The sequence below is a fragment of the Macaca thibetana genome, chromosome 2 (assembly GCF_024542745.1).
Source record: "Macaca thibetana thibetana isolate TM-01 chromosome 2, ASM2454274v1, whole genome shotgun sequence".
NCBI classification, from domain to species: Eukaryota; Metazoa; Chordata; class Mammalia; order Primates; family Cercopithecidae; genus Macaca; species Macaca thibetana.
Genome location: NC_065579.1, coordinates 84,742,683 through 84,759,578, shown reverse-complemented (window position 1 = coordinate 84,759,578; position 16,896 = coordinate 84,742,683). Strand labels below are relative to the sequence as shown.

The following is a 16,896-nucleotide window of genomic DNA, read 5'->3' as shown; positions in this document are numbered from 1 at the left end:
ACAGAAATGGATGTCTTCACCAGCAAAAAAAAAAATTCAATAGATAAAACATTCAAACTTCAAAATAAATCAGTAACGATTCCAGGAGAAAGCAGGAATCAATTATCTATAACCTTGCAGTAAGGAAGGCCTTTCTAATCAAAAAAACAAAACCCAAAAGCCATGAAGTTTGATAAAAGTATACTACCAAGAAGCTAAAATATAAAAGCATCACATACAAAGGAGAAAAGGGTGGTGAAACAGCATACAACAAGGTTAAATCCCCAATCCAAATATTCTTAGGTGACTAAGTAAGAACAAGCTGATAGAAAACGTATCGATGGACATGAACTAGATGAACAAGTAATTCACAGGGAAAAATGTAATTTTAATAATACACAAATCTCCTTTAAAGTGTTAAACATTTGCTACAATTTGTTCTGAACTTTGCTTTTCTCTTCAGTTTGTCTTGTAGATCCTACCTTACCATAAAGGTCTACTCATTGTTTTTTAGATGGGTGCTTAAATGGCCTGTGGAAAGAAAAACGTACAAAGGATATCTGCTTACCTAATGAATATATTTTTGAAATTACAGAATATAGCTGAAAAACAAAAAGTTTCTCAACTTGACAGGAGCTGTTGTGGAAAAAAAAATCCTATAGGCTAAACAGAAAGAAACATTGTATGAATATATTTCAGGAGTTAAAAGATTAATATTACAAATATAGCAAAAAATCTAAACAGATGTATTATGGACCCCTGACTGTGGAAAAGTCACCTACTGACGCTGTATGAGGACAGACAAAATATCATTTATAAACCACTCATTTTATAAGAGCACTCATTTTAAAGAAAGGAAAGTTGAAACAATACATATCTTATATAGCCCCAAAGTTTCACTCCCTAGGTTAAAAATACAAATTTAAAACCTCATCTGTCTTGAGCTCTTTTCACTAAATCACTATGAACCAAACGATGAAATCCTTTTGCCAGTTCATATAGTTTTAAACTCTACAAGATTGAGTCTGGTAGTAATGTTAATCACGGGAAATAAGGCACCTATCATAAAAAGATATTTAAGGCAAGGTTCCCAAAGTATCAAAAACTAACTCACTTGGGAGGCCGAGACGGGCGGATCACGAGGTCAGGAGATCGAGACCATCCTGGCTAATATGGTGAAACCCCGTCTCTACTAAAAATACAAAAAACTAGCCGGGCGAGGTGGTGGGAGAATGGCGTAAACCCAGGAGGCGGAGCTTGCAGTGAGCTGAGATCCGGCCACTGCACTCCAGCCTGGGCGACAAAGCGAGACTCCGTCTCAAAAAAAAAAAAAAAAAAAAAAACTAACTCACAACTGGTAAGGAAATTATCGTGTCCAAACCCTAGATTCGAGCTGAAAGAAAATTTTAATGTTTAAAATACCGATCAATAGATCAGGTACCTTGATTGAATTGTGGCTTAGAAATCTGTAGAGATGTCCCTTCAGGAACTTTCCTAATAAACCCATTAAGAATATACCGTCCTACTCTAGAAAAATCCCTTTGACTGGAAAACAACTATGATTACAAATTCATCTATTACTTTAGATTTAAGACCCACTAATGCCTTCCTACCCCTGCAATTCATTACAACACTAAATTTACATTCCTTATAAAGGAGTAAACAGAAACCTTATAAAGGAGTAAATGGAAACGTTAAAACCTCAATATTTGGCAGACTACCAAATGTAATCAGAAACAGCACAGCCTGAATCCGAAGTTTTAAAATGGAAGTCCAGAACCAAAAAATCCAAGATTTACACCCTAAAAGTGTTCTCGTATTTCAAAATTCTTCTTAGAAGAGTTTTCTGATTGCAAAACAAACTCCTTTTTTTCTTTTCTAATGACAACAAAAGAACAGCCAGCCAAAAACAAACAAACAAAAAAAAACATACAATACAATCCTCCTCAATAGAGATTAGGAACTATCCTTGGCTTAACCCAACTTTTTAATGACTCCAATCTCAAGATTTCAGCCTATTAAAATTTTCATGGAAAATTCCTGTCAGGAAGGAATTACACCTCTAGTTCACATTTATTCTCTTAAGCAAAAGAAAGTATCAGACTCACATTACTGCTTCCCTCAAACTTGATCAAGTATTCTTACATAGTCTGTCACTCCAGCTTTAAGACTACTGTTTTTCTTTTTAATTCTCTTCTCAGGAATCGCTGGCATGAAATTTAAACATTTTATTTTTCTCTCTAGATTTGGCACAACAGTCAGAAATAACTTTACATTTTTTATGCCTTCTCAAATGTGTTAAAAAAAAGAAAAAAGTGCAGTTCATGGCTTAATTCCTGATGCAAACTTGTGATAAAGTACTTACTGTATTTCTAAAGATAAACTGATTAAAATATATCCTTCTTTATTAGAGACACTGAGCTGTTCGTTAGATGGTGAAGGGTCTTTCCTCTGACTAGGTTAACTCTCCACTTGCCCCAACTACATCAGTTAAATATTACTGCTGTGGATAAATTTGATTACAAAATATATAGCCCATGAGAAAAAGTTACTAATGTAATTCAAGCAAAATTCAGCACCTCGGGCTTTTTTTTTTTTCCCGCCCAAGAACTGCCACAATTGATTTTATTATCACTTGTTATCCCTTGATCAATTATCAGTTTATTTATTGATTCATACTCTGGCCCCAGTCTACCTTTCCAGCCCATCAATTTGACTGATTTAACATCTCTGAAATCAGGATGCTTCTTACAATGGATGGCATATTGGAATAGCTGATAGACACCTGTCAATTGACACATGTCAGTCAGGATATAAATATCACTCTTTAGTACTCAAACTTGGTTTGCCTGCGATTTTCTGTGGCACCTGATGGTAACCCCTTAGCATTTCAGTCAGCAAACCAACAAAGAACCACTGTAGGAATGATTGTGGTTTCTTATCAGAATGTTTGTCTGTTGACACCTTCTGATAAAATCTAGAAAGCACCAGGATCAAAGCTCACAAAATGAGTAAAAATTATTGGAAGAAAATCCTGGAGACAACAGAGAAGAGCACTTTTTTTTTTTGAGATGGAGTCTCGCTCTGTTACCCAGGCTGCAGTGCAGTGGCCTGATCTCGGTTCACTGCAACCTCCACCTCCCAGTTCAAGCGATTCTTCTGCCTCACCCTCCCGAGTAGCTGGGACTAGAGGCACGTGCCACCACGCCCAGCTAATTTTTTTATTTTTAGTAGAGACAGGGTTTCACCACATTAGCCAGGCTGGTCTCGAACTCCTGACCTTGTGATCCACCCACCTCGGCCCCCAAAGTGCTGGGATTACAGGTGTGAGCCACCATGCCCAGCCAGGAGAGCACTTTTAAAGTTCGCTGACATCAATACTCTCCATGGCACTGAGGAAGATATTTTGAGAAGAAACGCAGGTACCTGAATACAAATATGTTTTAATGAATTTCTTTTGCTTTAACTTCCCATTTTATGTATGGGACTGTTTGAAGGATATCTTTCAATAACTATGTAAGAATACTAAAAAATAAAGATAACCATTGTTCAGATGAATTGGCACATTTCTTCCTTCTTCATGGTACAGTGCCTCTGACAACTGATGCTGTTTTATGTATAATGAAATTGCATTGAGGCCAGGCAGGTGGCTCATGCCTGTAATCCCAGCACTTTGGGAGGCCGAGGCAGGTAGATAACCTGAGGTCAGGAGTTTGAGACCAACCTCGCCAACATGGTGAAAGCCCATCTCTACTAAAAGTACAAAAATTAGTTGATCTTCCACTGATTTCCCAAATCTACATATGGAAAAACAATCTATTCTGTTGATTCGAAACCCAACTTCCAACTATTCAGACATCTCCACCCATAGTTTACTGACCCCTAAAATCAACACGTCCAGTCCTGTTCTGCACCCTACACTGCATGATCCATTTAACAAGATTTTCAAAATGAAAGAGAAAACTGAACACAGCAAACAATCTTTTTTAACCAGGATTCTACGAGAATACAGCCCAGTGCAGTAAGGCATCCACTGTGTGTAATGAATTAACTTCTCTCACATACATCTAGAATGGTACTACTACCTATGTGCCATCACCGGTAGAACAGAGAAACTGTGTTTCTGTGCTTTATAGTTCAGATAAGAAACTCAGGCTGAAGGTTGGGCATGACAGCTCACACCTGTAATCCCAGCACTTTGGGAGGTCGAGGGAGGCAGATCACCTGAGGTCAGGAGTTCGAGGCCAACATGGCAAAACCCTATCTCTACTAAAAATACAAAAATTAGCTGAGCATGGTGGTACACACCTGTACTCCCAGCTACCTGGGAGCCCGAGGCAGGAGAATCGCTTGAACCCGAGAGGGAGAGGTTTCAGTGAGCCAAGACCCCGCCACTGTACTCCAGCCTGGCGGACAGAGCAAGACTCTGTCTGGAAAAAAAGAAACTCAAGCTGCAAAAGTCTGACTTCTTGTCTCCCACATCTGGGTGGTCATCATTATCTAGGCAACTTTAAAGTTCTCAAGGATGCCCAAGGGTCTGTAATCCCAACCCACTCAGGAGACTAAGGCAGGAAGATCACTTGAGCCTAGTAGTTCGAGGCCAGCATGGGCAACACAGGGAGACAGATCGACAGACCGGGTATCCTAAAACAACAACAATTTCTCCATTTGCAAAACAAAAGAGGTGAAGGTTCTTAAAATGGGGTACTCCCTGACACTCAAAGATGTGCTAGGAGTACTTAAAGCTACTCCCTCCCCACAACTACCATGGTAAATCTTCCTGGAGCTTTTATGACAAGTAATTTAAAGGATTCATAATAAAGTTCTGGACTGTCTACACAGTTAACAGATTATATAAAGGGCTCCTTATCAGGGCAAGGTTAAAAAAAAAAAAAAAAAAAAAAAGCCTCACTAAATGAAGGCACTACAATACAGTGGTTTCCCTGTAAGGTCTCAGATCCCACTACTTACTGTGTCCTAGGTATAAAAAGAGAGGATCCAAGACTGCAATGTAAGGAAAATAAGATCCCTAACTGGCCTTATTTGCCAAAAATCAAATCCCAATGTTCCCTTCTCGAGATCTCTGTATGGTATTCCCAGAACACTCCAGACTCTTTGGAGTAATTCTTAGGAGGGTCTATCAATCTGGAATGGGATCCAGCACTCCAGGATACTGAGCAGCATCCTCTCATCCCAATCCTAGAAGTCAGGGAGATTAGGCTAAGGAGAGCAAGTACCTAACTCCCACACAAGCAAGAAAAACAACTTTCAAACAGAGATGATTAATACATGGCACTAGCATAACTGCCTATTCATATAAACATGCAAAAATATTAATGTACTATTTAAATGTAAAAATAAAACTCCAAAATAACCTAAGAAATTATATGTATAATCTGGGCACAGACTGTCTTAACCAGGACTGGAAACCCAGTTCTTAATGGAAAAAAAAAAATTATGTTAAAAACTACAATTTCACTATGACCAGCAATACAAGAAAAGAAGTCAAAAGGATGGGGAGGCAGGAACAGTGTGGCTCACGCCTGTAATCCCAGAACTTTGGGAGGCCGAGGCAGGAAGATCACTTGAGTCCAGGAGTTGGAAGCCAGCCTGGGCAACATAACAAGACCCATCTCTACAGAAAGCTTTTTTTAAAAATTAGCTGGGCATAGTGGCACATGTCTGTAGTCTCAGATACTCCGGAGGCTGAGGTAGAAGGCTCGCTTGAACCTGGGACGTCAAGACTGCAACGAGCCATGATCCCATCACTGCACTGCAACCTGGGTGATACAGTATTATTTATTTTGAGATCCTATCTCAAAATTAATAATCTAAATAAATAGGTGAGAGAGGGGATACTCTTACATTAGATCAGTCTTAATATCCATAATACAAAGATTTCCAAAATTGACAAAAGACATCCCAATGGAAAAATGGGCAAGACAGGCAATTCTTAGAAAAACAAAATCAAACGGCAAACAAAGGCAAGTCTTAAAAGAACAAGTGCAAATGGCAAACAAACATTAAAATTCACAACTGGGATCCAGTTCCAATGAGATATCCCTTTGCATCCAACAGACTGGCAAAAATTAAAGATCATTAAACCAATTTCTGGCAGAGATCAAAGAAAAAGAGTTGCCATTTATTATTGATGGAGAAAACAGGAAGCATCAGAAGCCTTTTTGGAAAGTAACCTTTTAACATTTATTAGTTTTTTGTTTTTTTTAAAGGTTCCCTTTCACCAAGCTATCCCATTCTTTGATATCTATCCAATGGAAATAGTTATGTGGAGTGACAAAAAACTGAAAACAAAGTATGTGTCTATTAACTGGGGAATGGCTGAATTTAAGATATTCCTATGACTATATAACCTTAAAAAATAAATCATACTCCGCATGAAAATAGTTGAGATGTGGATGATCCTACTTTTATACAGTAATACTAGAAAAACCCTACATTTTAATACAGTAATACTGAAAAACCCTACATTTGTAATTGAATGTGTACCTATACACAATTCTATGAGCATGGTGAAATATATGGAACCATGTATACTTGCTACAAACAAGGGTTACCTAATATGGAGGCAGAGGTGAAAGAGCAACCAAGGGAAAAAAAAAAAAATAAGAACACAATAGACTAAGTTTTTATATCATACTTATGTGTGTATAAAATTATACACATGTATATGCAAACATATACTTTTAAGAGTTAGAATATACCTTATTGTCAGCCAACACATTTTCAATACAGCACATATGTGCATCACCACTCCCCACTTCTTTCTAATTTTTCCTTCTCTAGGGATTTCAAATCTACATTTTGTGTAATAAACTTGTAAGATGCTTACAACACCTAAACGATCTAAGTTGTAATTTGATTCCAACAAGTACCAGTCAAGGCTGCTACTATAATCAAAAAAGTCTTAACTTCGAATAATATATTTTTTAAAAAGATCTACGCAACTCAATCTACAAAATAAAATTATTTTAAATCACTAGATACTTGTTCCTCAAATTTAAAAAGTCTGCAAATTTACCAATTACATTATACATTAATTATTGCACCACTATGGAGCAAGTTTGGTTTTTTTTTTTTTTTCTCTTTTTGAGATGGAGTTTCACTCTGTTGCCCAGGCTGGAGTGCAGTGGCACTGCACTCCAACTCGCTGCAACCTCTGCACACACCCCCACGCTGGGTTCAAGGGATTATCCTGCCTCAGCCTCCAGAGTAGCTGAGATTACAGGCACCAGCCACCATGCCCCACTAATTTTTGTGTTTTTAGTGGAGATGGTTTCACCATGTTGGCCAGGCTGGTCTCGAACTCCTGACCTCAAGTGATCCACCTGCCTCAGCCTCTCAAAGTGCTGGAATTACAGGCAAGAGCCATCACACCCAGCCAATTATGGAGTAAGCTCTAATAAGAAAAAAAAAGTTATTCAAGGCAAGCATTCAGCGTTCATTAGTATTGAGCACGTAACTGTTCTGAATTTGGGGGAAAAAAAAAAAAGGACAACTGAGGATGTGAAGATTTCTTTAAGAATACACAAGTGTCTACTACTACTGCTTACCTACCAGTAATGTTCTCGGCTTGTTAGGTTCACCCATTTGTATGTAATATCTAACAGTTCTCTTTGAAATGGAATGAGTTAATGGTTCCAAATGGCCACCCAAAACTATTCTGGGCCGGGTATGGTGGCTCACACCTGTAATGCTAGCACTTTGGGGGGCTGAGGCAGGCAGATCACCTGAGATCAGGAGCTCAAGGTCAGCCTAATCAACATGGCAAATCCTCATCTCTACTAAAAACACAAAATTAGCCAGGCTTGGTGGTACATGGCTGCAATCTCAGCTACGGTAATTACTGAGGCACGAGAATCGCTTAAACCTAAGAGGCAGAGCGCCACTGCACTCCAACCTGAGCGACAGAGCTAAACTCAAAAAAAAAAAAATCCTGACTTTTTTGTTGCAGAGTTTAAGTTCTATACTGTTCCCTCTATGTATGCATAAAGTTTTGTGACAGTATCTGAACTTGACCAAGATCAAAACATAACTTCTTTAAAAAAATCATTTAAGTTCAGTTTGAACCAAAATCAGAAATGATGAAGTTAGCAGTTACTAAGATTACACATCATTCAACAAATATATAGCGAGGGCTTACTATGAACTAAGTACATGTATCAACAAAATTTAAGATTTGAAAATAACCTGAAAAACTGTTTAAAAAAAAAAAAAAAAGTTATATGAAAAGGGAACCAAAAACAGTCATCTATGATTAATTATGTAGATTAAGAAAGGAATTCAGGAGCCTCTGAGGCTCCTGATCCTGAAGAAATCTCCAACAATAATAAACTTCATCAGCTGTTTTACTAATGGAGACCTCTGTTCATCCTCCCAAAATAGACAGCTAGAAAAACAGTGAAGATAGAGAATAGCAGGCAAGTTAAATACACTGATAGCATAAACTATCTTGATTAAAGGAAGGAGGTAGTGGTTCATGCCTGTAATCCCAGCACTTTGGAAGGCTGAGGCAGGAGGATCACAAGGTCAGGAGTTTGGGACCAGCCTGGCCAATATGGTGAAACCCCATCTCTACTAAAAATACAAAAATCAGCCGGGTGTGGTGGCGGGCACCTTTAGTCCCAGCTATTCAAAGAGGCTGAGGCGGGAGAATTGCTTGAACCTGGGAGGCAGAGGCTGCAGTGAGCTGAGATCGTGCCACTGCACTCCAGTCTGGGCAACAGAGCAAGACTCCATCTCAAAATAAAACAAAATGCATGAAAAGAAATAGGTAATATTAATTTCAATATTATTTAACCTAATATACCTAAAATATTACCCAACATGTAATCAATATAAACAATTATTGGCCCGGCACAGTGGCTCACGCCTGTAATCCCAGCACTTTGGGAGGCTGAGGCAGGTGGATCATTTGAGGTCAGGAGTTTGAAACCAGCCTGGCCAACATGGTGAAAACCTGTCTCTACTGAAAATACAAAAATTGCCTGGGCGTGGTGACACACAGCTGTAATCGCAGCTACTCAGGAGACGGAGGCATGAGAATCACTTGAACCTGGGAGGCGGAAGTTGCAATGACCTGATATAGTGCAACTGCACTCCAGCCTGGGCAACAGAGCGAGACTCTGGCTCAAAAAAACAACTCCTGAGGTGTTTCACATTCTTAATACTAAGGCTTTGAAACCCAATTTGTACTTTACATTTAAAGCATATCTCAATTCAGACTAGTACATTTCAGCTCCGTGGCCGGTGGCCACCATATTAGAAAGAGCAGATTTGTCTGAAGCAAAGGCATAGCTCAAATCATTTCTCTGGGAACCTCCCAATTTATTCCTCACAATTCTCCTCAATTAGTAATAATTCGAAATTAGTAATAATGTGGTGAAACATATTTGTACTTTAAAAAATACTGTATCATAATGGTTAAAGAAATTGGTTCTATGGAGTCAAACTTCATAGTCTGAATCTTGAATCAGCATCTAATTTTACAGACCTGGATTCACTTAGCCTCAGTATTCTCAAATGTTGGCGTTATCTACTTCACTGTGGTTGACAAGATTAAATGGGAAATTCGGGTAAGGTACCTAGGAAGTCTGGTAAGTAGTCCGGGTACTCAATGAAAATTAGTTACAGTTGCTAAAGGGAGACGGAACTGCCATTAACAGAAACTAGCAAAGATTTCACAACTTACAAAATAGGTTAAAGTAAATACACTTCACACTGCATATGAGAAAATCAAGGTGTCTACCTGGATGATCCTGCCAGTTAAAAGCTATGACAAGAATGAGGGGTCAATCATGGAGTGAATGCATATTGCTCTTTCCACTACAAAAAAGTTAATTTGACAACCTTAACACTGTGATAGAGAACTTACTCAGAGTTATAATCCAGCAAAGTGTCTGCCCTTTTCCTCCTAATGAAAATGTAAGCTCACTATCCTAAAACTTACTTTGAAAATTCCCTAATGCTGGCCAGACTTGGTGGTTCATGCCTGTAATCCCAGCACGCTGGGAGGCCCAGACGGGAGTATTGTTTGAGACCAGCCTGATCAAAACAGCGAGACACCATCTCTACTAAAAAATAAAAATTAAAAATAAAACCAACCTCATAGAGTCCTTGGGAGAAGAAAACCAGGAAATACATATAGAAGCTTAATACATAATCTAGTAAAGAACAGGCTCTCATCTTAAACTATTATCTTACAGAAGGCACACAAATACCTGACATAGAAAATACACAGGTACATAAAAGTAAAAATATGGAAAATTTCTGGAAGTATTTAAAGCCAGGACCTTGACAATATATCTCGAGATAGATAAGATGTGCTTTTCTGCTTTCATATTTTTCGTAATTATATGTTGCTCTTTTAATACAAAATACAAAACTTTACAAGAAAAATATGCATTTAAATTGACTTTTTTTTTTTTTTTTGGAGACAGAGTCTCACTCTTGTCACCCAGGCTGGAGTGCAATGGCGTGGCAACCTCTGCCTCCCAGGTTCAAGCGATTCTCCCGCCTCAGTCTCCCAAGTAGCTAGGACTACAGGTGTGTGCCACCACACACGGCTAATTTTTGTATTTTTTAGCAAAAACGGGGTTCCTCTATGTTAGTTAGGCTGGTCTCCAATTCCTGAACTGATCCACCCGCCTCGGTCCCACAAAGAGCTGGGATTACAGGCGTGAGTCACTGGCCTAAGTTGCCTTTTTAGTAACTGTGATCACCATCAGCAAGATAGAGTAGAAAATCCTAGCCTTCCTTCCCCTGCATGTTTTGCAACTATCTGTGAATGAAAATAAAAGTTGTGATCATTTATTTTGACTTTCAGTTAAATCTTCATTCCTTAGCATTTTAATGAAAATTATCTTCTTAAATATGCAAAACAACCATTTTGAAGTATCTGGAACTATGTATTTTTAAATTAACAGGGTGCCCTAATATTAAGGCAATTATAGTTTTTTCAATTACAAATCTCCACAGTGAAACCAACTAACAAGATTCTGTATTAACCTTGAAAAGTCAGTATACTCTCTGAACACAACTTCTTTACTATAATTCTATTGGTCACCACTATTAATATACCTACTGTATAATTTAGATTACACTCGAATTTCACTTAATATTAAATCAAGCTAAATAGGGAATTACAGAAATATTATAGTACTTTGAAATTTGTTTTGTAGTCAGTTACATAGTTAAAGCAGACAGAGCTCTAAAAGTAATTTACTCTGGCCAGGCGCGGTGGCTCACGCCTGTATTCCCAGCACCTTGGGAGGCCGAGGTGGACGGATCATGAGGTCAGGAGATCGAGACCATCCTGGCCAACACGGTGAAACCCTGTCTCTACTAAAAATACAAAAAATTAGCTGGGCGTGGTGGCGCATGCCTGTAATACCAGCTACTTAGGAGGCTGAGGCAGGAGAATCACTTGAACCAGTGAGTCAGAGGTTGCAGCAAGCCTAGATTGCGCCACTGCACTCCAACCTGGTGACAGAGCAAGACTCTGTCTCAAGAAAAAAGAAAAAAAAAAGAACTCTACCTTCTGTAGAAAGTGATTGAAATCTTAAGAAATTACAGGTTCCCTTGGAACACCATGGAAATTTTCCTATGAGCCAGAAACTGAGTGACTTACTTTCAACTTCTATTTAAAATTATACTCAGGGTCGAGCGTGGTGGCTCACACCTGTAATCCCAGCACTTCGGGAGGCCAAGGAGGGCGGATCACTTGAGGTCAGGAGTTTGAGGCCAGCCTGGCCAACATAGAACAACCCCGTCTCTACTAAAATTACAAAAATTAGCCATCCGTGGTAGCGCATGCCGGTAGCCTCAGCTACTCGGGAGGCTGAGGCAGGAGAATCACTTGAACCTGGGAGGTGGAGGTTGCAGTGAGCCGAGATCGTACCACTCCACTCCCACCTGGGCAAAAGAGCAAGATTCTGTCTCAAAAAATAAAAATAAAATTATACTCAGCCCAAGGCCATAAAAATTGCAATGCTATTACAAAGATTAATATATATTTATACAACAGTTAAGAAGCACTTTAATGATGCAAATGAGTCGGAGGTTTCTTTGGGGTAATGGAATGTTCTGAAGGAAGACTGTGGTGGTGGTTACACAACTCTGTAAATACACTGTCATTCAACTGTACACTTAAAAAAAGGTTAGTTTTATAGAATACACATTCTACCTCAATAAAACTTTATTTTTCAAGACACCTTAAATGCCCGGTAGTATAAAACCTAAGATGCTACTCTAGGTATGAGAAGTACAAAAGCTATAATGTTATTTTATATAACAGCATAGCCCACCATCAAATGCTTAATTAACATCTTCCCATTCCCTCTCATCCCCACAGATTTTTAGGGCTGCGAACATGCACAAATCAAGTTTTTAATCTCTTTAACTATAGAGCCACTGTTAAATGCAGAACAATGTATTTAGTATGCCATCATTTGTGTACATACTATTTTTTAAAGGCTACCCTAATTTTAGGTAAAATATTCAGATCTTCTGCGTTTCATTGGTTCCAATTAATTTGTGAAATGAAGTTTCAGTTCTATTAGAAAAACTTTAATCAAAGTCTACAGAGCACTGCCTCAAGGTATAACTGACTTTGAAACTAATCAATGGCAATTCATGCTTATAGCCAAATGTGTGTCTTCTGCCTATATGGGGTTAAGAGAAGGGGAAAAGAGGGAAATTCAAATCACCTGTACATTGAAAAACACCGTAAAAAAACAAATACACAAAATGTTAACAGCTCTCATCTCAAGGCAACTTCTAGTTTTTGCTGAGTTCCAAAATTCCCTCAGTGACCATGCATTATCTTCTAAATTGGAAAAAAACTAATTAAAATTAAATTGCTTCTATGCTAAATGGAAGCCGGACTCAAAACACTACACAATATATTGTATAATTCTACATACGTAGTGTTCTGAATAAGAAAAACTATGGGGACAGAAAACACTCTAGAAGCTGGGGTTGAGGAATGGTTGACTGAAAAGGGCATGATGGAAATTTGGGGGCTATGAATCTTGATAAATGCTGACACCGCCACAGTTAAGGTGACAGTTAATCTTGATAACTGTCAGCATTTATCAAGATTCATAACCGTACACCAAAAAAGGTTTATTTTATTGTATGTAAATTAACCTCAACTTTTACATTCTAATGATTAAAAAGCAATAAATTTCTGTGCAATAAACCAATGTTTTTCAAGTCAGCAGTTTAATAGGATGAAAAAATACTGGGGATCACGGAACTACTTCATGCCCCTCATGTTAGACAGAGAGATTTGTTCAGGGGTCCATTGTTAGATTATGGTAAGGTGAAGTACAGACCTAGAATTCTCATCTGTTTACTTCAAATCCAGGACTCTTTTCCACTTCTCCATTCTCTTTCTTCCAGAGTTCTGAAGACCAGAGTTTCCACAAAGTGCATGTGCAAGTGGATTATGGCTGGACATAAAATTCCAAGTGTTCAAGCGTACATGGTTTCAGTGCACACACATGTGGCTAGTGTCCTTTCCAACCTTTGCCAAAGTACCAACTCACTTTGTGAGGCAAAATGAGTAATGGAGTCAAAGTCTAAGTAGAAACAAGCAGTAGACTGTAGAGTATGTATAGAGATCAATAATAAATACTTCAGAGTTCCAAAATGGGGACATTTGATTCATTGTGAATTGACTGGAAAAAAAAAATACCGTGAGAAACCAAAGACTGCAAACAATCTTTACTAAAACAAATTATCTTCACCTTATTTAAAAAAGGAAAAAAATCTTGTATAGCACGCTATTGACAAATATACTTTGCTAAAGATAGTTGTCTACCACATGCATGATGCAGAACCATGAATTAAAGCAAAATAATCACTTTATTTTTTCCAATGTGCAAGAAAACATGCATACCTCCCTTACACCAGAACTATATAGCCAAATAGTGAGAATCTAAAACTTTTAGGGAAAGGGGTGGGGAGTGATGCAAAACGACTTATCTACACTTGACAGGAAAAACATGGATAAGTCTTGTCTTTGCGCCGTCTTACCCAGAGAACTGTATCTTCAGTCGTCCAGGGAAAGCAACCACCAGGTTTCAGTAACAACAAAAGTCAATTAAATATGTACTCAAATTTCACCTAGGTCATTGGTCTGACATCAAGTCTTAAACCAAGAACGTTAATGTAACTACTCACGCATTAACATAACGTCTCATTTCCAACAGGCACTGTTCCTACTTTAAGTTTACCACCTAAGGAGATTTAAACTTGCAAAAAGCTTAGGGGGATCCTTTATACGCTGTGATTCCCCATTATGCTAGTACCACGTGACAGTTAAACCAAATCCACAGAGCTAATCAGTAAACTAAGAAAGGAAAAACAAAACCCTGAAAATAGAAAATCATGGCCAAATAAAATAAAAACCCAAGGGATAAAAGGTACCCTGAAATGAAAACCTGTGAGAATTCATTTTGCATACGCACAATACTCATGTATTAGAAGGCGGCCCTTCATAAAAATAGCCAAGACTCTCAAACATTTGAGATGCTGGCTTAGTGAGATTGACTGACAGACAACAGCTGGGGAGGTTCTGTATTGATCTTGTAACGGCCTGGCATATTTCGGGAAAATAAGGAGAAAAGAATGCTATAGCAGCAAAAAATAAACTATTAGGATTTCATTTTCAGATATGTGAACGCTGAACGCCCCACCAAATTCCTCTACTCTATTCCTCTTACGTTTTTCAGCCCCGATTCCATAGTAATGCATGCCCTTCCTCCCCAAGCAAACAAACAAAAAAACCTCGTGGGGGAAAAACAAAACAAAACAATACCTCCCTCCAAAAACAGGGGCAGTGATATAAAGAAATTAGTCACCTCTCCACCTATCTCCCTGATCCATTTCGCATTTTAAATCTTACTTTAAAGCACACAACTCTCCTTTTCTTCCGTAATAGAGGGGCTAAGGCGCCGCCCAATTTCCCAGGCCGCAAAAATATTCCAACCCGCCACAATTCAAGGTTTTCTGCTTTTCTGTCTTCGATCCTAACCCTCAATCCGGTACCCTCATTCTCCTCAGGCACTAAAGATTTGTTGGCCCAAAACTCAAATACAAGGGTGAATTCCAAAGATTCCGCGATACACCCGCCCCAGGGGGTGGGGAGGGGTCTGAGGAGCGGGTTGAGGAGCTCCCGCCCGGCCCAGTTCGAGGGGCGGGGGAGCGGGTGTGACCACACAATCCCACCGCCTCCTTTCACGACTCCCCCACCTCCCAGAGCTCCGGCCTGCTCCGAGAGAGCTCACGCCGCCCAGCAGCCACTGAGCTGCTTCCCACCGGCCCGCCAAGAACCGTACTAGCAACCAAGAAGGTTCATAACTAGGAAAATGCAAGAGGCGTCCGACGTGTTGTTTCAAAACATAACGGAGCCCCGGCCCCCGAGACCGTTAAACCGCGGGTGGAGGGGGGAGAAGCAAGGAATCTAGCGGCCTCGAGCTTTGGCCTGGCCTCCTTTCCAACCCAAACCTCCCTTTCTGGGACCACCAACCCTCCCTCAAACGCGCTCCAGCCCCCAGAATACTAGACAAAGTGGCAAAACCGTCAGTACCTTGTAGAAAGCCCCGTTGGAGCCGCGAACCTCCACCGTCAGCTCCGCCATGTTGGAACCGCAAAGGCCGCTGGGAAGAGATTCTAGAAACTTTCCAACCAGAGGGGAGGAGGGGGGAGGGGCGAGAAGGAGGCGGGGAAAGGGGAGGGGAAAACAGGGCGGGGATTTGGATCCCCCGCCCCTCACCCCTGGGGTCTCAACGTGCCGCCCCGACTCTCCAGGTGGGATCGCTGCGCACCCTGCATCACTGGCCTTGAGCTCCGCCCGCCGCCGTCTACGTCGGATTTGCTTCCCGACACAATCGCCCGACCTTTGTTGACCCGCCCCTAGGTCCCCGCCCCACAGTGCCCGCTGTTCGCACCGCGGCGGCCGAGTAGTGCCTCCAGCTGCCACTGCCCAGGCACAGCCTGTCGGGCACATCGGCATTCCCCAGCCCTCCGGCATCCTGACCTTAAATTTCTGGAAGTGCTGGCTGCCCTGGAATGGCTTTATCATACACTTTTTGGGCTCCAGTTGCCCTGGGGAAGAGGGACGCCTACAAAATAGACATACTATTGTGCCCCAAGTTATTTAGCCCCGCTCTTTCTTTAAAAAAAGTTGGGCCTTCTCTTGACTCAAATTCCACAGTTCCACATCCACTCAAACAATTTGGTCTAGCCCTCTCCCCACCTGTTACCACTTTAGCTATTTAAAAGTCAAACTGAGTATTTTCAGTGCAAGTCAACTGTGTTCCCACCCTAGAATAGAGTTTAGGTGAATTCGCCTTATTAAAAGTAGTCAGACAAACAATAGAGCAGGAGACCACGTTTTCCTCTGCTAAATGTATGCAAAGTTCCACAAATAGGATCAAAGCAGAACCATCTCCAGTTTTGTAAGCATAACAAATACTTTGGGTATGGATTTTAACAACTTAATACTGAAGCTTCTTCCCTAAGCAAGGGCTTTGGAAATAATACTATAAGTGCTTCTCGTTATACTTACATTATTACCATTTTCGCAAAAAAAGTTAGGAAAGGATACTTTGCTAACATTCTGTAATTCCCATGAAATGCCCACTGACCCAGTTTTTCAGATTCTAAAAAAAAAAAGGTACATAAATTTTATGAGCACGTCTGCATCTCTGAAGATTCTGGGGGAAAATGAGGGCTGTGAAAGTGCTCGCTGTTGTCATGTACAGGATATTCTCTTTATTTATTTAGAGACAGGTTCTCGCTCTGTTACCAAGATGCAATGCAGTGGTGTGATAAACGTTGCAGCCTGGACTTCCCAGGCTCAGGTGATTCTCCCACGTGGGCCTCCCAAGT

General features: G+C 40.0%; 1 protein-coding gene across 6 annotated transcripts in view; it reads right to left on the bottom strand.

Annotated features, from left to right (window-relative positions):
• Positions 1–16,012, bottom strand: part of FXR1 (FMR1 autosomal homolog 1) — a 66,938-nt gene extending 50,926 nt beyond the window's left edge. For all 6 annotated transcript variants that reach the window (XM_050780110.1, XM_050780111.1, XM_050780115.1 and 3 more), the window contains exon 1: positions 15,593–16,012. In XM_050780110.1, the coding sequence (XP_050636067.1) occupies positions 15,593–16,012 (420 nt within the window). The remainder of the gene's footprint in view (positions 1–15,592) is intronic.
• Positions 16,013–16,896: the final 884 nt, after the last annotated feature.